Source organism: Pelecanus crispus, chromosome Z (genome assembly GCF_030463565.1).
Source record: "Pelecanus crispus isolate bPelCri1 chromosome Z, bPelCri1.pri, whole genome shotgun sequence".
NCBI lineage: Eukaryota > Metazoa > Chordata > Aves > Pelecaniformes > Pelecanidae > Pelecanus > Pelecanus crispus.
In genome coordinates this window covers 24,785,076-24,811,108 of record NC_134676.1, presented here as the reverse complement: position 1 = coordinate 24,811,108, position 26,033 = coordinate 24,785,076, and the positions used below count along the sequence as shown (strand labels likewise).

General features: G+C 37.0%; 1 protein-coding gene across 1 annotated transcript; it reads left to right on the top strand.

Moving 5' to 3' along the window:
* The first annotated feature begins 71 nt into the window (after nucleotides 1-71).
* CENPK (centromere protein K) lies at nucleotides 72-26,022 on the top strand. The gene is made up of 10 exons (XM_075726291.1): nucleotides 72-97; nucleotides 5,258-5,359; nucleotides 7,160-7,216; nucleotides 11,255-11,327; nucleotides 15,608-15,654; nucleotides 17,086-17,168; nucleotides 17,286-17,384; nucleotides 17,680-17,812; nucleotides 22,146-22,199; nucleotides 25,210-26,022. Exons 1-10 carry the CDS (start codon nucleotides 95-97, stop codon nucleotides 25,366-25,368), a joined length of 810 nt encoding a protein of 269 aa, XP_075582406.1. The 5' UTR covers nucleotides 72-94; the 3' UTR covers nucleotides 25,369-26,022.
* Nucleotides 26,023-26,033: the final 11 nt, after the last annotated feature.

Genomic DNA, 26,033 nt, shown 5'->3' with positions numbered 1-26,033 from the left:
CGCCACGGGGCGCAGCCAGTGAGCGCGCAGCGCGCGCAAAGGAGGACGCGGGCCGGGCCGGGCCGAGCCGAGCGGAGCCGAGCGCGGAGCCGCCATGGTAAGGGGCGGGAAGGGACGGAAGGAAGGGGGCGGCCGCCAGCCTCTACCCCGCGGCCCACCCGGCTGTCCCGAGCGCCGCTGCCGGCCTGAGGGGGGCTCCCGGATTTCGGCGACCAAGCGGAGCCGCTCCTCGGCCGTGGAGCCGCGGCAGCCGCGGGGGTCGCGGCCGCTAGGGCGGCGGGGCTGCTGGGCAGGGAGCGGGCTGGCCCCCGCGGCCCTGCCCGCCTGCGCCCCCGCGGCCCTGCCCGCCTGCGCCCCCGCGGCCCTGCCCGCCTGCGCCCCCGCGGCCCTGCCCGCCTGCGCCCCCGCGGCCCTGCCCGCCTGCGCCCCCGCGGCCAAAGGCCGCGTCCAGCCCCAGCCTGCGAGGCGTAGCCGGCTTTCTCATCTTTTCCTGTCGCTGATGTAGCCCTGGGGTTTATGTTAGGGAGAATGGGACCTCCCTGTCTAGCCCCTTTTGTGATTTATTTATATCCTGCTTTTATTCTTCTCCTTTCTAAGGCGACCTCCCGGTTTTCTGTCTTTCCCCGCCAGCAGTTTTCCGAGGGCTGCTGTTACTTTCCTTTCTCATCTTTGAATTTCTTCCGGTGGTTGGTCGTTTTGTATTTGTTGACGTGAAACATTTCCCATAAAGCTTGCTTGCTTGTTTTGCTGGCATAGAGCCTACAATCACACTTGTTCCTCTGTATATTTTCTTACCTAATCACGTAGTTCTAAAGTGAGTTAAGGAGGAGTAACGTGTTGAAACGGGAATGCATTGAAACACCTGAACATGACACCGAAGTATATACTTTATAAGGTAACTAACAGCACAGTATTAGGGACCACAAGTCAGTTTGGCTTGTGCTACAGAGGCCTGTGGTACCTCCTCATAGTATGTACATTTTGAGACTTTGTGTGAAATCAGTTGTGGAAATATTGAAGGTCAACAATAATAAAATCATTATAATCATGTAAACATTTTGGGGGTGGTTGTGGCTATGTACTCAGAGATTTATTTCATACAATGTTTTCATGTTGATGGATTGTATTATTTTGGGGGGGACATGGGGACAGAACTTCTTATTCCACTCCACGACCCCTTTCAAATTTCCAAAGGTTATATCTCTTTCTTTCCCCCCACCTTTCTTTTGGGTGGTTTTTTTTTTTTTTTTTCCCCATTCAGGCCCTCTTAGCTCTGCTGCTGAGCCTTTTTGCCATGGTGAAAACTATCTCTTCAGGATTTTTTTGTTTGTCTCCTTGACAGTTTTTGGTCTGAGAAAAAAAGTACATTGCATCTGAAGGCTGCTTAGTTTCTTTATTACCTTTCTGTGGGGGACTTGGCTGGAGGCGTTTCAGAAGTCTTAATAAATTATGTGAACCAGTTCTCTTCTATGTTGTGGAGACATTCCAAGACTCTTGAGAAGATAATGATTTTTCCTTTGCAAAAACTGTGCTCATTGGACCTTATCAGATCATGGCAATCCAGATTTTCTAGTGTTCTGTTTTTAATTACTGATGCAACAGATTTGCCAGAAAGGTTTAGTAAAAGTAAACTAAAGAAGTAGAAGCTAAACTAAACTGAAGTAGAAGAAACTAAAGAGTAAGGGGAACTGCACAGGCAGTGGAAACAGGGACAGGTATCCTGGGAAGAGTAGAGGGAAGCTGCCTGGTTGTGTAGGGATGAGGTCAGGAACGCCAAGGCACGGCTGGAGCTGAATTTGGCAAGGGATGTAAAGAATAACAAGAAGGGCTTCTACAGGTATGTCAGCCAGAAAAGGATGGTCAAAGAAAGCTTACCCCCACGATGAACAAGAATGGTGACCTAGTATCAAAAGACAAGGAGAAAGTTGAGGTACTCAACAACTTCTTTGCCTCAGTCTTCACTGGCAACCTCTCTCCTCGCCCCTCCTGAGTCGATGGACCAAAAGATGGGGAGCAGGGGGGTAGACCCCCTCCCACTGTAAGGGAAGATCAGGTTCGAGACTACCTGAGGAACCTGAATGTACACAAGTCTATGGGACCTGATGAGATGCATCCCAGAGTCCTGAGGGAATTGGCTGATGTAGTTGCCAAGCCACTCCCCATGATATTTGAAAAGTCATGGCAGTCAGGTGAAGTCCCCAGTGACTGGAAGAAGGGGAGTGTTGTGCCCATTTTTAAAAAGGGAAGAAAGGAGGACCCTGGGAACTACCAACCTGTCAGCCTCACCTCTGTGCCTGGGAAGATCATGGAAGAGATCCTCCTAGAAGCTATGCTCAAGCACATGGAGGACAGGGAGGTGATTTGAGACAGCCAGCATGGCTTCACCAAGGGCAAGTCCTGCCTGACCAACCTAGTGGCTTTCTGTGAAGGAGTGACTGCATCAGTGGACAAGGGAAAAGCAACGGATGTCATCTATCTGGACTTCTGTAAAGCCTTTGACACAGTCCCCCACAACATTGTTCTCTTTAAATTGGGGAGATACAGATTTGATGGAAGGACTGTTCGGTGGATAAGGAATTGGCTGGATGGTGTCATCCAGAGGGTCGTGGTCAATGGCTCGATGTCCAAATGGAGACCAGTGACAAGTGGAGTCCCTCAGGGGTCCGTACTGGGACATAGACAGTGGGATTGAGTGCACCCTCAGCAAGTTTGTGGACAACGCCACAACACCAAGCTCAATGGTGCAGTAGACATGCCAGAAGGACGAGATGTCATCCAAAGGGACCTTGACAAGCTGGAGAGGTGGGCCTATGTGAACCTCATGAGGTTCAACAAGGCCAAGTGCAAGGTCCTGCACCTGGGACGGGGCAACCCCCAAAATCAGTACAGGCTGGGGGATGAAGGGATTGAGAGCAGCCCTGTGGAGGAGGACTTGGGGGTACTGGTGGATGAAAAGCTGGACATGAGCCAACAAGGTGCACTCACAGCCCAGAAAGCCAACCATATCCTGGGCTGCATCAGAAGAAGCATGGCCAGCAGGTCAAGGGGGGTGATTCTGCCCCTCTACTCTGCTCTGGTGAGACCCCACCTGGAGCACTGCGTCCAGCTCTGGGGCCCTCAGCACAAGAAGGACATGGACCTGCTGGAGCGGGTCCAGAGGAGGGCCACCAAAATGATGAGAGGGCTGGAGCACCTCTCCTATGAGGCCAGGCTGAGAGAGTTGGGGTTGTTCAGCCTGGAGAAGAGAAGGCTGCGAGGAGACTTTATTGCAGCCTTCCAGTACTTAAAGGGGGGGCCTATAGGAATGATGGGGACAATCTTTTTAGCAAGGCCTTTTGTGACAGGACAAGGATTAATGGTTTTAAACTAAAGGAGGGTAGATTTAGACTAGATGTAAGGAAGAAATTTTTTACCATGAGGGTGGTGAAGCACTGGAACAGGTTGCCCAGAGAGGTAGTGGAGGCCCCATCCCTGGAAACATTCAAGGTCAGGTTGGATGGGGCTCTGAGCAAGCTGATCTGGTTAAAGCTGTCCCTGCTCACTGCAGGGGGTTTGAGCTAGATGACTTCTAAAGGTCCCTTCCAACCCAAAGCATTCTATGATTCTATGATGAAGTATTGATAACTTTCAGTTCTCTAGAATACTTCCAGTATTCAGTGAGACATTCTGATTTCTTAGCCACTCTGCTATGGCATACTTGAACTTTGGAGGTACTAGGTGAATATTTCACTCCTTTTAAATTATTCAGGTTTTCAACATTATTTTCTCTGATGCTGAGGTTTTGTTCTGAAAATGAACAAAAGGTTGAGTTAGGAATTTGTGCATCATTAAGAAGGCAGAGATGTTTATTCGTTCTTTCGATCTTTATCTTTTTTAATGTCTCTTTTTAATCTCTAAGTATTTGGTGGTCTTAGTGATCCATTTAAGTATTTTTAAAGGCTTCCTGCATCTTGTACATCTGGGAAATTCCTGTTGGTTGTTTTACCTTAAAAATTCCCTTTGAGTGCTCTTTTGGTGCTTCTTGTTTCTCCCTTTTAATTGCTGTTGTTGTTCATGTATTTCTTTATGGATTTAAATAGCATTAAATTTCTGAATCTGTATGTTTTCTACCTGACTTGATAGTTTCTTGAACTTTTTGATTTTGACTTGAGTTGATTTTTTTTTCTGTTGGCTGTCCTGGTACCCTCTTTCCTTGGTTGCCTGCATATCTTTCAGGTTCTTCTGTTAGTTTTTCTAGTAACCTCCTGGACACTTTAATTTGTTAATCCAAAAGATTCTGAATTCAAGTTGTCATAAGGAGAAATGGATTAGGACATTTATTGGAAGACAGAGCAGAACTAACTGTGCTTAAGAACTTTGCAGATATATGGAAGAAAAGCGTGGCTTTGTAGATGTGAGATTCTCTTATTGTTTCTCTATTAAAGTTGTGAGAAAATAAAAAAAACGCTGTTGCAGATAATCAAAGCAGTTTTGAAAATTTAGGACTGTTGTGGTTTAAGCACCACACAGCTGTTCAGTCACCTTCCCCTCTCCCCGATGGGATGGGGGAGAGAATCAGGGAAAAAAGTAAAATTAAAACCTGTGGGTTGAGATAAAGGCAGTTTAATAGGACAGCAGAGGAAGAGAAAATAATAATAATGATAAAAGAATATACAAAGCAAGTGATGCACAATGCAATTGCTCACCACCCACTGACCAATGCCCAGTTGCCAAGCGGAGTTTGCTGCCCCCCAGCCAACCCCCCCTAGTTCATATACTGAGCATGACGTCATATGGTATGGAATATTGCTTTGGTCAGTTTGGGTCAGCTGTCCTGGCTGTGCCCCCTCCCAGCTTCTTGTGCACCTGGCAGAGCATGGGAAGCTGACAAGTCCTTGACTAGCATAAGCTGTACTTAGCAACAACTAAAACATCAGTGTGTTATCAACATTATTCTCATACAAAATCCAAAACACAGCACTATGCCAGATACTAGGAAGAAAATTAACTCTGACCCAGCAGAAACTAGGACAAAGACTTTGTGACTCAATTTTACAAAACGTAATTAGTGTCTTTGAATTTTACTATAGTAATAGAGTTAGCTGATTTTACTGAATGATTGAGTGCTGTCTAGAAATATAGGGGAGTTAACTGAAAGCTTTGGATTCAGAGGGACTGCTCTGTTACATATTTCACCTGAAGTACAATGTATGAATCAGTAACCTGTTAATAATTATTGTAGATCTATGTGATAACTCTTCTATTTGCTTGTTAACAGGCTGAATATGTACCAGAAATGGCCAATGACTCAGTTTGTCCTGTAGATGCCAAGGAAGAACTCCTGGATGAATGTGAGAGTATCTGGAAGCAGATGGAAGAGGTATACAAAATTTGTTGTAAACTTTCCTCAGCATTTTTTTGTTCATCTCCCCATCCTTCACGGCATGCTTACCTCACCCCCTCCAAAGAAACCACTGCAACAAAATAAGGAGGGGAAAAAAAGGGGGGGGAGGGGAAGACCTTCAGAAAGGGCAAAGGTAGAAGTGGTGGCAGGGGTGAAGAATGTCTTGCAGTGTTGAACTTTGTTTACAGTGTGCTGATGTTATGATTTTAATAGGAGTATATGTTAAAGCTAGGGAAAACTATACAGTTTACCTGTGTTCTGGTAGTACCAGCACACTGAGACTTGAGATCCTTCTCTCTTTAGCCTCATACAAGATGGGATTCAACTGCTGTTCACAAGTACTTTGGATCTTAAAGGAGAGAGAGAATGGGAGGAGAAAGAGGCTTAGAAGGACGATGATGTTAGTATACATTCATGCAAACTGACAGTTACATCCTCAAGAATAAAATTTATCTCTCTCGATATATGTTCCGATATGCTAATAATAACATTTTAGAGTGAGTTATTTTTATTTACAGGAATCCCAGGAAAGATAAACTTAACAGTTCTGAGGGAATGCTGTGCATCCTATAAGATTCTGATGAAAAGTCATGTTCTAAATTATATTTTGAGAGTCTTAATTGCCTCACTCAATTTTATGTGGTATTTATATGCTATGTGCTTGAGTTCTGAGTTGTAGATTCAAAGCATTAAAAATATCACGTCAGAGGATGTGAACTTTCTTTGAAATTTTCAGATTAGAAGGGAAGTTAGAATGTTTAGTATTTTGAATTTAATTGAAAATATTTGATATCTTGTTCCCAGCATCCCCAAAACAATACAGGAAGTGATAATGTGCATTATTTTTGGAAGTTGATAAAACAGTAGGCTTTTTATTACTTTGATTGTTGCAGCCCGGATGCATGCATGTTTCAGCAAGAAGTTTAAACGACTAATAGTCATTGAATTAGCTCCTAGGTTATATGGTTTATGGTTCCAATGATTGTGTGTCAGCATTAGCAGGTTTTTTTAGTGGAGTGTTTTGAAGTTTTATATTGTGTTTTTGTTCCAAAACATTAACAGTAAGGCTTCCAAAGTACTGCTTGGTACTTTTACTGCTTCATAGAATACATCCTGCCCTGTCACGGGGCAGGTTAATTTGCTGACAGTTATAAAACAAGAAAGAGTTTAGCAGGTGTCTCTTGCTGAAGCCTTGGATATCTGTGGTGGCCTGAATTTCAGACTGGGTATACCTCCCATTGCAGTCATGGGAGCTGATGTAGTGCACTTCTAAAAATCAGATCATTTCTGAAGTGTAGAGTATATTGCCCTAAATGAGTTAAAACTAAAGATGTGTATTACAAAATGATTGCTCTGTTTGGAGAGCCAGAATAGTAGCAGCAAGTGTGTTAACTTCTCAGCGGCTTCCCTGTTCAGCCTTGTCCATGACTCTCTTCCCAGTTTCTCATGTTCTTTATCTGTTCAGTGTCTTGCCCCGTATCAACTTCCCTCATAATTTGCCTTTTCCTCAGATCATACATCTTTTGTTAGCTGCTGCTTTTCTACGTTTCAATTAATTGAAGTTCTTGGGTTTTAATATTTTAAAAATATGTGGTATGATTTTAAAAATATTTCTTAATTTGCTGTTCTGGGTCAGGCCCTGAGGGATGTGGTAGGACTCAAGTCAAAACTCTTTTTTCCTGTATTAAACAACTTTTGGCATTTCAAAGCATCCTGTTTCTTTCTTACAAAAGGGGAGAGTAAGTAAACATTCATTGTGTTTTGTTTTCTACTAAGTGTCAGAGCAAGCTAATGCTTCTAGGAATGGAAACACTGTTAAAGTCGGATGCCAAGGTAAGACAGTAATTTTTTTTTTATTCTCCACAAAATATTTCATTTTCTTTGAAGACATGGTGTGTTTCCAAAAGTAGGAAACTAAATTATCTTTACTTATTCTCTAAAGCTGACAGTTTTATTAACTTTGAAGCTGTATTCTGAAGTAAGTGTCTAGCAAATAGTGAAAAGTTGCATTTATGTATAGCAAAAAAGTTACATGCAGTCCTGCCACACAATTGATAAATGGCTAACATAGGCAGCAAAATGGAGGGGTGTGTAACTTCAATACACATTTGGACTATTTCCTAATCAGTGTACATGCAAGTTGTGAAACTCTATATGGATCCCTTTAGATTTACTCTTGAACTTTGTATTTGCAAGTTACAGTTGTTCCCCATTTGTGGATATCCTAAACAGATGTGCTTGAATTAGAAATTAACTGAGTGATGCTGAGTGCATGAACGTGAGCTCCTGTATCCCTCAAATTTTGGGGAATGTGCAAAAAGACAATGTTGGCTCACTGTTTAGTTGTTTGTAAATTCTAAATAGGAACCTTTAAAATAGAATTTAGATGCGGACTGTGAATTTGGAAAGTATAAATAGTTAGACATTGGGCTGGTTGGGTGAAATATGTAGGTCTTACAAATCTCCATCTTGTGTGACTTCAGTAAGAGTATTCAGATCGTTAATTCAATACACTTGACTGAATAACTAACAAAAAGAGCACTTTTCTTCAGAGATGTATCTGTTGAATACATTCAGATGTTTAATTATTATGTAATTATTAACACTGATCTCTTGCTAGTAATAAACTATGTTCTAAACTATTATTTCATCAGAATAAATAAATGAAGATGCATATTCAAATGCATAAACCACAATCTTTTTCTCCTTTTAGGACTCCGGATAAAATCCTATAAGTAAAAATAAATATTGTATAATTTTAATTGGGTGTAGACTGTTCTTTATGTTTCTTTGCAGCTTTACTGAAGCACATCATACCCTTGTAATTAATAAACTTTCGAGATATGCTTTTCTTGAAAACTGTCATAGCAAGACAATGATTAAATGGATTTGCAAAAATGAAGATTGAATTAAGATTGCACTTCATGGTAGAAAATGGGGATGAGAGGAAAAGGTCATGTTATATCCTCTGTCAGCAACTTTCATGAGATTTTATTGCAGCCCTAACATAGGCACTTGTATTGACCCAGGAATCTACAGACCTGTTAGTCTAACCTCAGTACCTGGACAAAATTATGGAGACTATCACACTGGGTGCTACTGAAAGACATATAAAGAACAACGCAATCATCAGGCACAGTCAATGTGGGTTCACAAAGGGAAAGTCCTATTTAACTAATTTGATATCCTTCTATGATAAGGTTATCTGCCTAGTGGATGAAGGGAAGGCAGTGGATGTAGTTTTTCTGGATTTCAGTCAGGCTTTTGATACTGTCCCTCACAGCATCCTTCTGAACAAGTTGTCTAACTGTGGCATGGGCAGGTTCACAGTGCACTGGGTGAAGAACTGGCTGAAGGGCAGGGCTCAAAGGGTTGTAGTGAATGGGGTACATCTAGCTGGCAACCAGTCACCATCAGTGTTCCTCAGGGCTCAATTCTAGGGCGAGTTTTGTTCAAATATATTTATCAACAATCTGGATGCAGGAATTGAATGCACCATTAGCAGGTTTGCTGATGATACTAAACTAGGAGGTGCTGTTGACTCTCAAGGGACAAGAGGCCTTGCAGAGGGATCTAGATAGATTGGTGCACTGGGCAATGATTAATGGGATGACATTTAACAAGAACAAATGTGGGATTCTGCACCTGGGATGGAATAATGCTGGGCACAAGTATAAATTGGGAGAGGAGTGGCTGGAGAGCAGCCCTGCAGAAATGGATCTGTGAGTGTGTGTTTGTTTGATGCTAAGCTCAATATGAGTCAGCAGTGTGCCCTGGTAGCCAAGAGGGCAAACCACATCCTGCATCAAACACAGCGTAACCAGCTGGTCAAAAGAGTTGGTTATCCTGCTGTATTCAGCACTGGTGTGGCCTCACTTGGAGTACTGTGTGCAGTTCTGGGCCCCATGATTTAAGAAGGTTGTTAAGGTCCTTGAATGTGTCCAGAGGAGAGCAATAAAGCTGGTGCAAGAGCTGGAAGACATGTCCTATGAGGAGCAGCTGACTTTGGCTTGTCCAGTTTGGAGAAAATGAGGCTGAGGGGTGACCTCATTGTTTTCCACATTTTCTTGAGGAGGAGAAGTTGAGAGGGAGGTGCTGAGCTCTTCTCCCTGGTATCCAGTGATAGGAAGTGTGGGAAGGGTTCAAAGCTGCACCAGGGGAGGTTTAGTCTGGACGTGAGGAAGCATTTCTTTACTGAGAGGGCGGTCAAACACTGGAACAGGCTTCCTAGAGAGGTGGTTGTTGCCCCAACCCTGTCAGTGTTCAAAAGGCATTTGGACAATGCCCTCAGTAATATGCCTTAACTTTTGGTCAGCCCTGAATTGGTCAGGCAGTTCAACTAGATGATCATTGTAGGTTCCTTGTAACTGGAACTATTCGTTTCTGCTCTCATTGTAGCTGGCAAAGAAGCTATAGTTCTTTTCCTTGTTGTTGATCTTGTCACTAATGTTCATTCCTTAATCACCTCAGGACTGTAATCTTGCAATGTACTCTTTGTGGTTTTATCCTTTAAGTTTGGGGACTGATTCTGGTCTACGATGTAATGGATTACTTACTGAGCAGCATGTTTTGCTAGGAGCGTATACAAGGCACGAGAGAGAGACACCTGAAGCACATATTTGCTGTATGTGTTTGTTGAAAAGATGGTCCTTGATTTAAGGTTGCTGAATGGTAACGTTAATTTATTGGCAAGTTGTTTGTCCAGTTGCTGGAATATCCAGAACATTTCGTACATGCTTTTTCATCAAGTTTAAAGGAAGAATGAGCTGATAGTATTGTCAATTATGAAAGAGATGACACCACCTGATCTAGAAAATATGTGTTTGTATCGTGATTATTTCTTTTGTTTTGGGTTTGTTTTCCTTTATTTCAAAAGTTTGTTATGTGAAGATGCACTTAGCAAAGTTGTTTTGAGCAGTGAAAAGTAAAAACTAAGTTGTCAATTCTTGACATTTTTATTATAAGAACTTGGCTGATGATTCTTAGCATATTTTTCTCTTTTTAGTTGATGTAAATCCAAATGCAATCTGCAGTGCTTTTTATGGAATGCTTGACTATATCAGCAGTACCTTTTGTATTTAAATGTATGTTTAATTTCTTACCAGATTACTGGTAATGTAATATCTATATGTAGTTTACAATGCATTTGAAGAAAAATTACAGGTGCAGTCCTTGGTTTCAGGAAGTGGAATAGTAATAAAAAATATGTTCTTTCTCCAGAACATAGTAAGATATTAAAATAAGTACATTTTTAAAAATCTATGGTTGTTTAATTTGGGTTTATTAAAAAACTTTTCTGAACTGGTGTTTTTTCTTATTGCTACTATATTTTCAGTGATTACAGTGAGCTAGAGCACTAGTTCTAAAACACTTTTTGTTGAGTCCACAGGTGTGATTTTGATAGAAGATTTATTTGACTACTGGTTTTTGGGAAGGCAATCTTTTTTTTAGTCATCACACATCAAGCACATTTAACCTTACTTATTTTATATATAAAAAAAAATAACATATTTAACCTTAAATGTGTATCAACCATGCATCTAAAGAGGAGCGGGGATGTGAAGTATTATCATTGATTCTAGTTGCTCATCTTCAGTTCTGGTCATTGTCTGATATTACAGAGGAAATTGAGGAAAAATTCCAACTCTGACTACTTCAGATTTCCCCCTTTTGAAAAAAGAATAAAAATGTTTCTTGATCCCTGCAAGTGGCTTTTTAAATCCTTTGAAGGAATAAGTGGCCTATTGTAATGGATGCTCTTTTGTTTTCTGCTGCATAAACTTAATAATTTAATTTCTATCCCATTCTATCTCATTTTACTCCAATGCAATTCAACACATTTCAAGAGATGCTTCTTTTCTTGTTATATAGCTTTCCTTGTTAATGACGCGAGTGAAAGCTTTAACAGCGGAATATAATCAATGGCAAAAAAGAAGTCCTGAAAGTAAGTAACTGCTTCGATGTAGGGTATACTCATATAAACTTCTGCAAAGTCTCTTTTGTCTAGGCATCTTAAACTGTGTATATATCGAATGTCTGCTGATTGTATTTTCATACTATAACTACTTAAAAATTAAATACTTCCCACAGTAGCCTGTATGTTTCATTTCTATATTCTTTTTGCACTTTGGTTCTAAGTGAACTTAGAATTCAAAGTGAATTCTACTATAACTTAACCTTATGATTCTGGACTAATAAATGCATGATTCATATCACCATTCATCAGTCAGTTAAATGAAAAAATAACTGTTAGCAGGTCTCCTAACAAAGTAACAAAAGTTCATTATGCTGTTATGTTACCCTCTTTCAGTTTTCTCCTTTCTGTGACTGTTTCTTCTCCATCTTTCATTTGTATTTCCTTCTTAGGACAGAACTACTTTGGCAAAGAATTTTGTCTTTTTGTCTTTTAAGAAGCTGACTTTTTTTTTTATCTTTGCAAGTATTGCTAATAAACTAACAATAACTTACCTAGGCATATTTTTAACCATGCCTCCTTTGATTTTTTTTTTTATTACTACTTCACAAAAGTGTTTTGTATTATGATGTACTAACTGACACTTTGAAGTAAACCTTTAGCAGTAAGCCCATTACAGCATAATAAAATACCTAGCTCGGATTTAACAAGGATCAGAGATTTCAGGTCAAGAAAAAGGTGGTAAAAGACACTTCAGTTTATTTTAACAACACAAGAATCCAGATCACTTATTGATCTAGAGAAACACAAACCACTGAGACAAGTGGTAGTTCTTATATTTGTTAGGCATTATCAGTTAAAAGGTATAAATTCCTCAGTTCTTCAGAATTCTTTTTGTATGTAATTGTCAGTGCTGACTGATATAACTCTGTTGCAAGGCTGATGTGGCCAGACACTGAAAATAAAACCATTCAGAATCTAAGTATGAGTAATCTGCTTTTTCAGATCTCCCATTTGGAGACTCCTAAAACAGTTCACACTACACTATCATTAATATTCTGGTAGCACTCACTGTTATGTCTTCTGTCAAGGAACTGTTAGCACCTTTCAATCCAGCAAGACTTAACAGTTAATCTTTAAATGGATACATTGACTCATTTGGATATTTTTATGCCAGAAGAAGCTTGGGGGTTTTAGTGTGTACAAAATGATATGCATCTGTTTTAGACAGCAAATGGTGATTTCCAATATGTTGTCATTTGGCCAAATCGGAATGCATTTTCAGATGAACATTAAAATCATCTCTCCAGCTTCTTTCAAAGTTCATGTACTTGCTGCATATGGTGATCAAATAATAGGAACTGGGGAAAAAATAAATATTTCTCCTTTCTTACAAATAGATATTGTTATGCTATGAGAATAAATTAATAGTTAATGTGCTTTGTAAGCCTGTCTCTAAGAATGGTCAGCCTCAAATGCTTCTTAGAGGTATGTAGACCAGAAGTATGACATTGAATGAATTTGGGAAATACTGGTTCTTGGCTGCTGCTCATGAATAATCTGCTGGCTTAAAGCAAATGAATTGAAAGCAATTGCAGTTTTTATCTTGGTAAAATACCTGGAGATGTTAGGTTTCCTTACTAAAATATGTAATTATTTTAAACTTGAAGCTATTTGCTTAAAAATATTCTTGGGGTTTGACCTATTTTTATTGGCTTGCTGACTTGCTTTGCTCAACCATTCTTACTTGTTCCCAGTTGATAAGATTTATTATTAGAAATCTTAATTTTGTACTAAAGAAATGATCTATGCATATTATAATGCAAATAATATTTTGCAGCCAAAGCTTTGCCTTTTTGGCTACCTTTCTAAGGGAAGAAAAGAGAAATTGCTGTTAAGAATTTAAATAGAATTATAGTGGTTGTGTGAAAATGAAGAGTCTATTGTGCTTACGTCTTCTCTGTCCATCTTGTCTCCTTTCTACCTACTTTTGTTTTGAAGGAGGAATTAGTTAATTGAAAACATTGTCTGAATTTATCTAGATAGGAATAGCAGAAATACTAATTTCACACAATTTACTCATAGAGCGTGAATGTCAGGCTGTCTTGTTACTTTGGTTTCTGCTTTTAGTAATGGCCAGCTCATTTCTTGTAAATGAGGGCCTGTCAGCATGTCAATTTTAAACCTTATTTTCAGAGGTTATAACTTGGCAGCTTTACATTTCTTTGCGCACAATATTGGCAAACAGACTTGAATCCACAATGCAAATTTTATTTTGCAAAGCTTTTACTTTAGTCTCTTATTCTCTCTCTATTTCTGGTACTATTTATGTAGCTCTAGACCTGCTAAATCAGCTGAATTAAAACTTCTTAACAAGCATTTGGCTCATAAAAATAGAATTTAACTTTTACCTTTGCAAAATAAGGAAGTGGAAGCAACTATATTTTAAACCATATAAACCAGTTGTGGTCTCTGCATAATTTCTGTTTTTCCTTGTAAAATATCAGTATTCTGCCAAATTCCTCTTATTTTAATAAATGTTCTGTATAAATATCTGCATAGTAGTTGCTTTTACATTCTTAGCATCTGGTAGTATTTTGCTCAGTAATTGTACTTCGTATCACGAGACAATTCTGTTTGACATTTGATTTTTTGCAAGTGTAGTGATTAATAACTGAAAAAGCTTTAACTGATAGTAGATGGAGCAACCTGTGTTCTTTACAGTAGCAGTTGCCATAAATGTGTTGTCCCAGTGTCTTAGATCTGCAATGTTCCTTCACTAAATTAGGGCTAGTGATTTCTTTCCTAGGAAGATGTGGCCTTCTATTCTGATACATTGTATGAATATTGAATGCGAAGCACATGCTTGGATTAGGTATCTAAAAATGAAAAAGTGCTAGAAACAAATAGTAGAAATTGATAATTCCAGGTAGTGAGGGCTCACGATAATCATGGTGGGTGGTGGCGGGGGGAAGAGTTGTATGGGTTTCTTCAAATATGCCAGTGAATGTGAATAAAAGCACACTGATGAATTTTGTCATGTGTATGTAGGATATTCATGTCACTGAAGAAATCTTGCTCTAATAATAGCACAGACCACTACCTCCCACAGCTCTTAAACATAAGCTTAGTTTGGGAGCACTCAAATTTTATGTCAAGATTTAGAGATAGTAATTCCCTAAGTAAAAGGGATTTTATTGTGACATGTAATCTGATGCATTTTGAACTCAGTAGTTTTGCTGATTTTCATCGTGGAACAAACACTGCTTTTAAAACTACTAATCTAAGGCTTCTCAAAATTTGTGGAGTTAAAAACTATAAAATTACTTTACCAAAAAAAGTACTTTTATAAATTTATGAAATCAACTGTATTGTATTTAGTAGATATTCAATGCTTTTATGTGAAGGTTAAGGGGTTTCATTTTTGTTAAGGGAAAAGCTTTTATTCTTATTTTTAAGATTAGAAATTTGGAGCCCAAGCTTGGACAAAAAATATCCCTGACATATTAAGATTTAAATCTGTTAAAGTAGCTTTCATTTCTCCTGCTAGTAGATTCAAGTGCTTCACTTCTGAAAAAGTTGCATGTTTATGCAGATACTGCAAGTTGACGTGGAACTGAGAATTGATTGGAGTCCATTGAAGGCTATCAAATACAACAATTCACTTTTTATTCAGAAAAATCCATGAGCCATAAATGGCTGTGTTTTGCAGAAGCATTCTGGGGAAACATTACCACATCCTTGAAAAGTACTATACTTTCCCTTAAGTACTGCTGTTTGCTCAGGGTTGCAGTTAGGATATTGGCCTTGCACAGCCTTTTATCTCCCTACATGTAGCTGTTCTTGTGAACAGTAAGGATGGTGACATGCTTTTTAAGTTCTTTAAATCTGATAGGTTTTACAATCCTGATAAAGCATTTGGGAGGCTGTTTAACAAGGAGTTGGAAGACTGGAAGAATTTGATTGCACACATTAGTAATACTGATGGAGTCCCTTCCACTGAAAAAATCAGGCTTGCTTATCTTGAAGTATGACTGTACTTCACATTTCAATATTACGTACCTGAGCTAGTTTAGGTATAAAAAGTGATGCAGAAGCACTAACACCATACTATTTTCAGTATAATTTAACTTGCTGAAAAGTGACAGTAGGTTAGCCCAGCAGGACACCACAAAAAGTGGTTAAACTGCTGCTGACAGCCAAGCTAGTTTTTTGGAGGCTATACAAGTTTCTCTCTAGCCAGGCTGCTTTTCATTATATACAAGTCTATATCATCCAATGTAAAAAACCCAATTCATTTTATTTTTCAGTAATTTCTACAAATCCAGATGTACTGTTAGCATTAGGAAAAGAAGAGGTAAGTCTTTTTGTTTGTTAAAACATAATAAAATTTCATGGAAAAAAAAATGAAACAAGTATATATACAATTACCGCATTTTCCTATGGCTACTCCTGTGGTGGACTACTGCTAAAATACTGTGTATGTTTCTTCAGGCATTGTTGTTCTAATGTTTTTTTCTTCCCCTGTGCTATAACTGCTACAATTTCCTAGTTGTAATGAATGATCTTTTAAACAAGAAGTTTTTTATATTGCATTTCATACTTGATATAAAATAATGTAACATATTGTGTTAGACAGAAGAGTCAGTATTCTTAGATCTAGAGTTCTGTGGCAATAATTTGCAAATATTTTGTTGAGTTCTTCCAGCCTTGGAAGAAAGAGCAAATCAAGAATGTCTTAAGGGTAGCATTACACTATATTGATTGGACATTGGTATGCAACATGACCTGAGAATACTCCTGTGGCTATGGCTTAAAAAAAAAGGAAAAAAAACCCAACAACTTTTTGGTTTTCTTCTTCCTAGCAGCTTTCCTCCCTCTAGTATCACTCACAACAGGGAACACAACTGCTCTTAAGAGTCACTATTAACTCTTGTTTGGTTACACACTTTCATTTCACTGTATCGCTACAGCATGTTTGATCTGATATCCCATTTTGTGGCCTGTTTTGTTGAGGATTCCAATTCTTTTTCAGATGTTGCATATACGAAGCATATTTGTTTCTGTAGAATATTTTCACAATTTTTATTTCTCTGAGCTAAATATAAAAGTTCTCATAGTTTGTATGGAAGGAGCCAAAATACATCCAAATCATATGTTTATATTAAAAAAAAAAAAAGCATAAACTATTAGAAATAATACTTTGTAGAATGTAATGCAGTCATGAAAGACCCAGTCCACTGAAAGTCCACTGTTCCCTATCTTCAGCAGCACATATAACTTCTGGCTGCGGCAGTTCGATTTCTCCCTCTTTCCTCTCCCAAATATGTCTGTTTCACTGAGGACCACTTAATTCATGGATGCAATTAGTCTTTCCTTGCAGCATCTTTGTCTTCTGAGTGCTGTATGTTGTATGTTGGTGCAATTAGCACAGATTAATTCTTGCAAATAGCTGCAATGATTTAAACAGCACAGCCCTGGTGCTGTAGATGTTTTCTTCTCAGTCTTTCATCAGATGAGCAATTCATGCGTGTGCTCCATAATCTGCTTCAGGTAAAATCAACTATGTTGTTTTACAGAGCTTCAGTAAGACACTGATGAGCAGCTGGTGACATTTTAAATAGCTCCAACTGGATTTAAAAATAGTGTCACTCTGTAGCCATATTTCTTAAGAAATTATGGATAATTTTGGCCCTCTTTACCAGATTTACACATGTAACCTTACATAGAACAAGTAGCACAGACTGGGCTATCTGCAAACTGTAGGTTTATTTTTACTTTTTTATAGTTGCAGAAAGTAAAGGATGATCTTGAAATGGTGCTGTCAACAGTTCAGTCAAAGAATAAACAACTGGAGGAAGATCTGAAAAGGTAATGCAATAATTTGGACTTAGGAATGCCGTAAGCTTTTTTACTACGCTTTTTTTTTTGGCTGCCCAGCAAAACTATTTATCTGTTGTGCCATTTCCTACTTTTCAAATTTCAAAGAGAACAGCAGTGGCATGAGGAACAGGAGCAGATACTAGATGTTCTTAATGAAATTGAAGAAGAGACAAAAACCCAAGTTGAACAACTTTCCAAAGAAAGGTATGTCTATAGTGTTGAGTTTATATGTTGAAGAATTTAAATATCGACAAGAACAAATGAGCAAACAAACACTTAAAACATACTCCTTGTTTTGTTAAATACGTCAAATAATAACGCACTAATCCATATTAGAAACATAGAAAATATTGCTACTATCTGCTTATATCCTGTAATTTAATATGTTGAACTTATAACAATAGAAAATAAGGGATTTTTTACCTGAGAAGAACTTTTTAGTTATTTTACTGAATTTTGTATTTTATTGCTATGTTTTTACTATTAGTCTGAATACTAGAGCATTTCATGAACTGCAAAATAAAATGTTGAAGCTGAAGCTATATAAGGAAGAACTCTTGAATTCTCTGGGTAAATTCCTAGAAGAACATTTTCCCCTTCCAGAGAAAGGTAGAAGTGCTAAAAAGAAGAAGGTAAGATATTCTTAACTAGAAAAGTGGAATGTTCAATTTCTATTTAATTAGATGCGATATCTTTTTAAAGTCACTAGCATAGAATCTGCAGTTATATTTTGAAATAAGTATAGTTCTTGCAGCTGATCCTTTAGGTTTAATTGATATCTTTCAGGTTGGTTTATATTATTTAGGGCTGTTCCCAGCTGGATATTTTCTTTTTTAATGCATATATCCTTTACTCAATGAGATGCATAGCAATGTATTGTATTTCTTACTGAACTGCAAGCTGTGCCAAATTTGGAAATGGTGAGTGGTTCACTCCAAATTGTTCCATTTTCTTTTTTCACTGGACTAGGCAAGTGGATTCCTATTTTCCTTGGCAAAGCCAATTTTAATTGTCTAACGATGTTTTTGGAACAGTAATAAGGACAAGTGTTTATAATTACAGTGTAGTTTGGAATGTTAACCATCAGTTTCTGTTCAGGCAAACTGGGCCAAAAATTATCTTAAAACTTTAGGGAAAATAGGCAGTCAGGGAGTATTTTGCATAATAAATTCGAAGTCTGCAGTAAAAATAAACCTTTTACCATTACTATTTGAAAGAATAGTTACAAAAACGCTACAGAAAAGTCGGGGGTTGACTTTGATTTCAGACAGACTTAAGGATACAAAAATAGAAAGGATTTCTTTAATCCAGTTGCCTGTTGTTTCAGACAACCACATAATATAATTTCTTTAATATTATAATTGAGCTCCATTTTAAAACTAATTATCTTTGTTACTACGGTTTCTATTGGGGTTTGTTCTAGTACCTCAGTACCCTGGTTAGAAACTGTCTCCTAACTTCCAGTCTAAATTTTTTCATGTCCAACACAGATCCATGTATTCTTATGCCAGTATTGTCCTTAGACTAGCTCTTTTTCTTTCTTGTGTTTATTCCTCCTGATATATTTATAGACAGCAATCTTATACCCTCTTTTTCTTTGTCTTGCTAATTGAACTATTAAAACTTTCTTGTTCTTCTCCTGTAAGATAATTTTTTTCCAATTCCCTGGCTTACCCTAATAATGCCCATTTTCTATATTTGCTTCCACTTGGATTCATCTTTTTTTGGAACCTGGTAAAAACTAATACTATAAAGAAAACTACTAGGTCATAGTCATCACAAAAGCAACTGATTAAACCCTTGTCTTTTTCTTCCTGTTATTTCCAACTGATGAACCCTGAGCTTTTAATTTAAAAAACAACAACAAACTTGTTTTTGCACAGTACATATTTTGCACATAAAAATACCAAATGGAGCCTTCAAGGCATGACATCCACTTTCAAAGTCTTATTCAACCAACTTCAAACATCTTATTCTATTATATCTTAGTTCTTCTGCATATCAATGCCTTCCAGTTTCCTGCTATTACTAAATATGATGCATTTTGTTCTAACATTAAGAAATTAAAGCCTCAGGGATTTAATTAACAGTCGTCTTTCAATCATATATTTCCTGATTTCAGACTGATATGTCACCTCTCTATTTGCTGGTTCTTACTCATCTTACAGTTGTTCTAGGACATGCCTCTTCAAACACTAATGACTTTGCCAGATACATTTTTAAGGAATTAAAGTTATATATGGGAAAAACGGGCCATCACTTAGAATGGATTTCCTATACTGAGATACACCAATTTATTTGCTCCCATTTATGTGATGTCATAGAAAAATACAGGCTGGAAGTGACCTCTGGAAATCTTCCGTTCCAACACCAACATCAAGATAGTGCTATGTCAAAGTTGGATCGAGTTGCTCATGGTCATATCCAGCTGTGTTTTAAATATAAGAAACAGTGAATTCATGTGTGTGTTTCAGAATTCTGATTTTTATGTAAAATCTCCTGCCCCAGAGCAAAATCAACTGCTTGAATTTTCTTAGCCTCTATTATGCTGTCAGAAATTCTTATTAGCTACCCTGCCTTCATCTCTCTCCATGTGAGCTTCCTTATTAAAATCTAAAGAAAAAAATAATCACCCAAGGTGTTAGGGATTAATCAACCCTTACCCTGCTCACAGAAACTCACCTTTTACCTTGTTTTTTTAATTTTACATTCAATTAAAATTTATTTTGATAAATTGCCAAGCAAGTTCTTATCTTGCCTTAGTTTAGATTTTATATTTACGCATTTCCTGAACTCTTAAACACAGGTTTTTTTTCTGACAAGTCTCTTTCTCCTTGTGAATTCATAGCTGCTATATCTTTTTACTCAGTTGGATCTCTAATGGCTCAACTGCATCTAGGTGATTAATTGTGAAGGCAGGAGAGACAGCCATTTTCACCTCTATTGTTTTCTTTATTCTGTCAGAAATACAGATTGACAGCATTAGCAATGAAATTTGCTGCTATGCTGATTTGGGGCAACACATTCACATCTAGTATCAGCTTGGTTCAACACTCTGGAAGCACTGAACTCTTAACTCTGTACATCAGCAATTTTGCTTCACTTCATGGAAGCTTCTTGTGTTCTTAGTAGCTCTGCATGAGGGCAAAGGTGTGGGGCTGACATCTGTAGGGCACAGCTCCAGAGTAGAGTGAACTGCTCCAAGCCTTGCTGTTCTGGTTCCACCCTCCTTTCACCAGGCACCTGTGTCTGGGATTAGGAGTTGGGGGGAATACTGAATCACAGCAGCCCAGGTTAGCTTCTGTTGCCATGGCCCAACACGTTTAGTATAGGTAATGATCGAGGTCAGAATTATCTTGCATTTTAAACTTCAGATTAAAAAACTACTTTTTTTTTTCCCCAAGATGAGAAAAAAGTCATATGTTGAGGAATATTCTTTATGCTAATCTGTCTCATGGAAGGGAGAAGAAGGTGCCTTTCAGGTTAAATAAATAAATGCTGAGCATCCTGCTTAAAAGTGATTTTATAAGCATTAATTTATTAGAGGTACTTATTATATTGGTGACACTTAAAATATGTAAGTAATATAATTTTACAAAACAACATACACAATGTACATTATAAACCTAACAAAAAAAGTTTGCTAGTGCTGTACTAGTGCAAACCTCTTTACACTAATATCCTTAGGATTTTATTCTTTCTATATCAGTTTTAGTAATTACTGAAGTCATAACCTGCTTTCAACTTTGCAACATGAATATTGAACCCACTACCTAAGTTACAAAATAATATTTTTGGCCAGGGAAATACAACAGCCAAGGCTATGAAGTATCTTCATGATTGCTCCAAGGAAGCTTTTGCAGCTTCTTAGTGTTGATACTAGGCTGCGGAAATAGAATCTAGATAAAGGCACAAAGATAGGCATTATTGAGCCCTAGTTCCATGGTTTGCAAGATTTCCATGGAGCAGGCAGTATGTCCCACTTGTGGCTTTCTGAAGGTGAGAATATTAAGAACTGTGACTGGAAAAAAGGAGCCAGAACTTGCCTTTCACAAATTCTTCTTTATTGCTTGTATTCATTCTTCTTCTGTTCCAGACGTGGAGTTTGTATAAGGTGCTGTACATTTGTTAATACCTTAGAACTTATGTTGACATATTCAACAGCAGTGCTGAGTAAGCAGCCACCAGTGCTGTATTATCACTTTTATTTTGTTGAATGTGAAGTGGAAGGGGAAGAAGGATAAAATTGAAAAATAAAATAATCAGGTTCACTGTGCAACGGCACAAGTAGTTTTGTTGGCATTACTGCCTAAGGAATCCACATTAATTTATAGGCAAATAGCTTGACTTGCCTGCTACAAATGAAAACATGTAATTTTCTAATGGATTGATGTACAAATGATACTTTTATCGAGGACTTTTTTTTAATTCTTAATTATTCTATTTCTTAAGCTTGGCCATTTTTTTTAAATTGAAGTCAGAGTAAAAGTAAACAAATATTCATCAGCAAATCATGAAAAAAATATTAAGCCACTATGAACTCAAGTTCTGAGCTGTGTCAAACTTGCATTGTAAACATTTTTCTAAAGTTCAAGAAAAACATTTTTTCCTAACAGATCATATTCATAGAAAGTTTTGCAGTGTACTGCTTTTATAAATATGATGTACTTGGTTTTATTTAAATGTAAACCGAGGTAGATATACTATGATCACTTAAGATTAATCTTTTTTTAATAATTAATTCAAAAAAATATTACATTAAAGTGTATAGTATTGAACTGGTAGATGAATGATTTAAATACTACCTGGTATTTTTGTCATGACTAAATCTAAGAAAGTCCTCATCTGTTATGTACTATGCAATCAAATAATTGTGTAATTATTTTTCTTTGTCAATTAACATTTTTCCTGACTATTCAGTTCTGGTTTCTGTTAATTTGGCTGGGGGGGTGGTTATCTTTGCAGAATTCTTCTGAAGAGCCAGCTGTAGAACTGGTAACACTGCATGAAATTTTAGAGGTAAGGTAGTTTTGTTATGTAGAGATTTGGGGGATTTTCCAATACTCAGATACGATAATAATATATTAATAAGGTAAATATCAGTGTATGACATACAGTTAAGACCATTAATTGAAAAGTAAAATGTGTAAGAATGTTATGTCAGATTTCTATTTTAATTCCTATCAAAATAAAACCCCAGTTTTTCACAAGAGATGTGGCAATAATTTACATAACTAAATTTTCAGTTTAAGATGAAGAATGATTATCCATTATTTATTGATTTTATAATGATTATCTTAAACAAGTTTTAGGAGCCATATTAAGGGACACTAATGCTATGCTTAGCAAAAATATCAGTTGTTCCATTTCATGCTATATTCTGTACTGTTTCAATAAAAGTATTTCTGAAATATAATACAATAACAGTTATAGAAGGACCAATTAATGTGTAGTCTCATGTATTAACTGGATTATCCTCTCATATGAGGAAATCAATTAATCCAATTGATGCATTTCTAATCAATTTTATAAGTATGCTAACATTGCTTAATGTGTATTTTTAATCACAGTGCAGTTTATGAATTTGAATTGCAAAGCATAATTTTGAAGAAGCATTAAAAATCTTTTCACTAGCGCTGTTCCTTCTTGTCTTAAATGTAGCATTTGAAGTGCAATTTCCTATTCCTCCTCCATCCTCACTGTTCAGGCAGTTGTAAGCATCTGTGTGTAAGACCTCCCTGGGGGGGAAAATGTTTTTTCCTGAGAGAAAGCTTGATGAATAACAACTTTGTGGTATTTAGATGCTATGATCTGGTCACTATGACATTGTTGTACTTTAGTTTAAAGCCCAGACTTTGGGCTTACATCATCAAAATCATTTTACATGCTTCAAGTACCTCAGCATGCCTATTGATGCCAAATTAGGCAGAACTTGAAAACAGATCAGAATTTAAAATAGCCACATTCCCTACAGAATGAAAATTTTAAAGCTTCTCTAATACTTTAAAATTGCCCTTCGTATTTTTCTGATGCTGTTAATCTCCTCAAAATGTGAACACATCCAAGTAATGTCTGATTTCCATTTGGAAGAACATACTACTTCCAAAAAATCAGGCTTATTTTTAATTTTAACTATCTTGGCGTAACCTGTCAATGTCCCTTATCTTTGTTTTATGGGGTTTTTTTATTAAGCAACTTGGTTCTAGCCTCAAGTGCCTGGTAAATTTCAAAAGTGTTTTCTTAGATACAGATAATAGTTTCTTAAAGAGACAGATATAAAGTCATCTTCGTATTTTTGTGCTATAATTACAGATTTAGGAATTGCTGTTGTAAAAATGTAATTCATTCACAGAATTGCAACCAGTGCATGTGTTCCTAACCATGTCTCCTCAATCTCCATGTGTTTTGTTAAATAATTAAAGGGTACACTTTTAATAAAACCACTTTGACAAGCTCAGTGTATACATTTATATTATTTAGTTATATCAGTACCTATTTCATTAAATTAGCATAAGTAGTAAGCAAGCAGTAAACTCTTTTCTCATGCAAACCTTGGAATTTTTATTATACTACTTTTTATTCCAGTAATGAGCTGTAATTTTTTACAAATGTAGTAATTATTTTCCTTTTAAACAGTTTGAGGATTATTCCTTTCTGATTGAGAATTTAGCGAACTAGTTTAAGATTTGAAAGACTGCTTACAACACAATGTGTGTAAAGTTACAGCCTTAAAGGCTCTCTTGGAATATCAGATGTCAGAAAAGACTAAGAAACAGTTCATCTAAAATAATGCATTTGGAGTAAATATTCAACATTGGGACAGATAAATACAAAAGACATAAACTGGAATAACTCTTCTGAATGTTCTGAAAAGGAAGAGCAGTATTTTTTTTAACAGCAATGGGTGAAAAAAGAGTGAAGTCTGGTAATGAGGATTTTGAGGTTTTCTTTAGTAGTAAAGATGCAGACAGAATTTTTTGTACGTACTGAAATTAGGAAAGCTGTAACATTTAGAAGGTCCTAGTAGAAAGATGAAATATCTAGGATTAATAGAGAGCACCACGGGAGGGAGGGGTAAGATTATTTAATCTGTAATGTCTGCAATATTCCCCATGAGCAATATTATAAGAGCATAAACATGGTCTCCAAGAACAGAAAAAGAATGTCAATACTGATCTTTGGTTTTAACTCCATTAACTAATTCTGTATTTAGATAAGGAACAAAGGAGAAGTAAGAAAGTATCAAGAAAACATGAATTGTTGTAAGGTGCTTGTTATGCCTAAACAAGAAGTGATGTGAAGAATTTGGATAATCCATTTATGAGATGAGCAAAAAGATTTGATGTGCAAATGTAGTGAAGTTAAGCTAGGACTGTGATGTTTAACTTTTCACAGGTGCAGACTTACTTACTTCTAACACTACCTACAGAAGGACACAAAATACAGGAAAAAGAATTCTTCCCAATCTAAGATGACAGATTTTCTTTTTTTTTAGCTTATTAGTGAGATGAAAGTTAGAAAAATTGTAAGATGGACATTCTTCTCTGCTAAAATCTGAAAGAGTGAGGGACACTGATTTGTTGACAGTAAGTCATTATGGTTTTGAGGCAAGTGATTCCCAAAAATCTAGCTTTCCTTCTTATTTAATGCTTTTAATCTTAAATAACAAATACTGATTTAAAGATTAGTTACATAAGGATTTACCACCTTTATGTTCAGATTTTTTTAGGCATTTACAGTGACACTATCTAAAATCCACTAAGAATTTTTGACAGATGGTGAAAAACTTAGTCTGGATAAAAGGAGAATTATGGTTCTAATTATTACATCAAAAAAAGATGTAATGAAGTTAATTGGAAGTTCTTAGTTTTACTTCTGCCTTGAACAGGTCTTGTATTTCTCTTGTAATCTTTTATTTCTTATATTGCCTGCGTAAATGTCTCATTACAATAATTTGTATAAATTTGGTTAAAGGAGATAAAAAATCTGTTTTGTTCATTTCCTAAATCTTATCCTTTTGGTCTTCCAGATTCTTATAAACAAATTAATGAGCACACCACATGAACCCTATGTAACAATCAATGACTCATTTTGGCCACCTTATATTGAGCTGCTGCTGCGATATGGAATTGCCCTGAGACATCCAGAAGATCCAAACAGAATACGCCTAGAAGCCTTTCACATGTAGTGTGACCTACATGTTTACTTTAAAACAAAAGAAAGCACCAGTGCTCTTACTTGGGGGCTAAGACATACTTATGTTTTATGATAAGCTTTTTTCATATCAGCAACCTCTTCCTGATGGAGGATTTTATATTCTTTTTTTATTTAATGAAGTGTATGTTTGGTCAGAGTGTGAAATATGAAAAGACAAATTTCTACTTTAACTGCTCACAATTACAGTTGGCTTTCAGTTTTATGGCAAGTGATGCCAAGATTTGCATTGTGGAAGGCTTTTTCAGCTGCTTTACTTTGTCTATTACCTGAATTAGCAACTTATTAAAGATGTTTAATAGTCCTTTTTACTTTAAAAATTATATTTTATACATGACTTTTCTCTTTTATGTTAATTTCTTAGGTTGTTTTAACTCTTCTCACTTTCCTCTAGTATTTTGTTGCACTCTGTAGATGCAAAATTTTAAATAAATCTGCTATTCCTCTACATGGCCTTGCAGACATTTGGAATGAACAGTGAAGTATCATCTCAAGAATGTGTTTGGTTTTTTTTCCAGAGCTGTTCCAAACAAATTTATTGGCTTTAAGATAAACACTTAGGAAAGCTGACACATCTTTCTGTACAAAGGGCTGCAGATGTTCAGTGTGCAACTCTACAACTGTATGCTTCCTAAACAG

Excerpts from the sequence above, each read along its gene's own strand:
- CENPK (XM_075726291.1), top strand. Across the intron at positions 7,217-11,254 it reads TGTTAAAGTCGGATGCCAAG|CTTTCCTTGTTAATGACGCG; the intron begins GTAAGACAGTAA and ends CTTGTTATATAG. Across the intron at positions 22,200-25,209 it reads CACTGCATGAAATTTTAGAG|ATTCTTATAAACAAATTAAT; the intron begins GTAAGGTAGTTT and ends TTGGTCTTCCAG.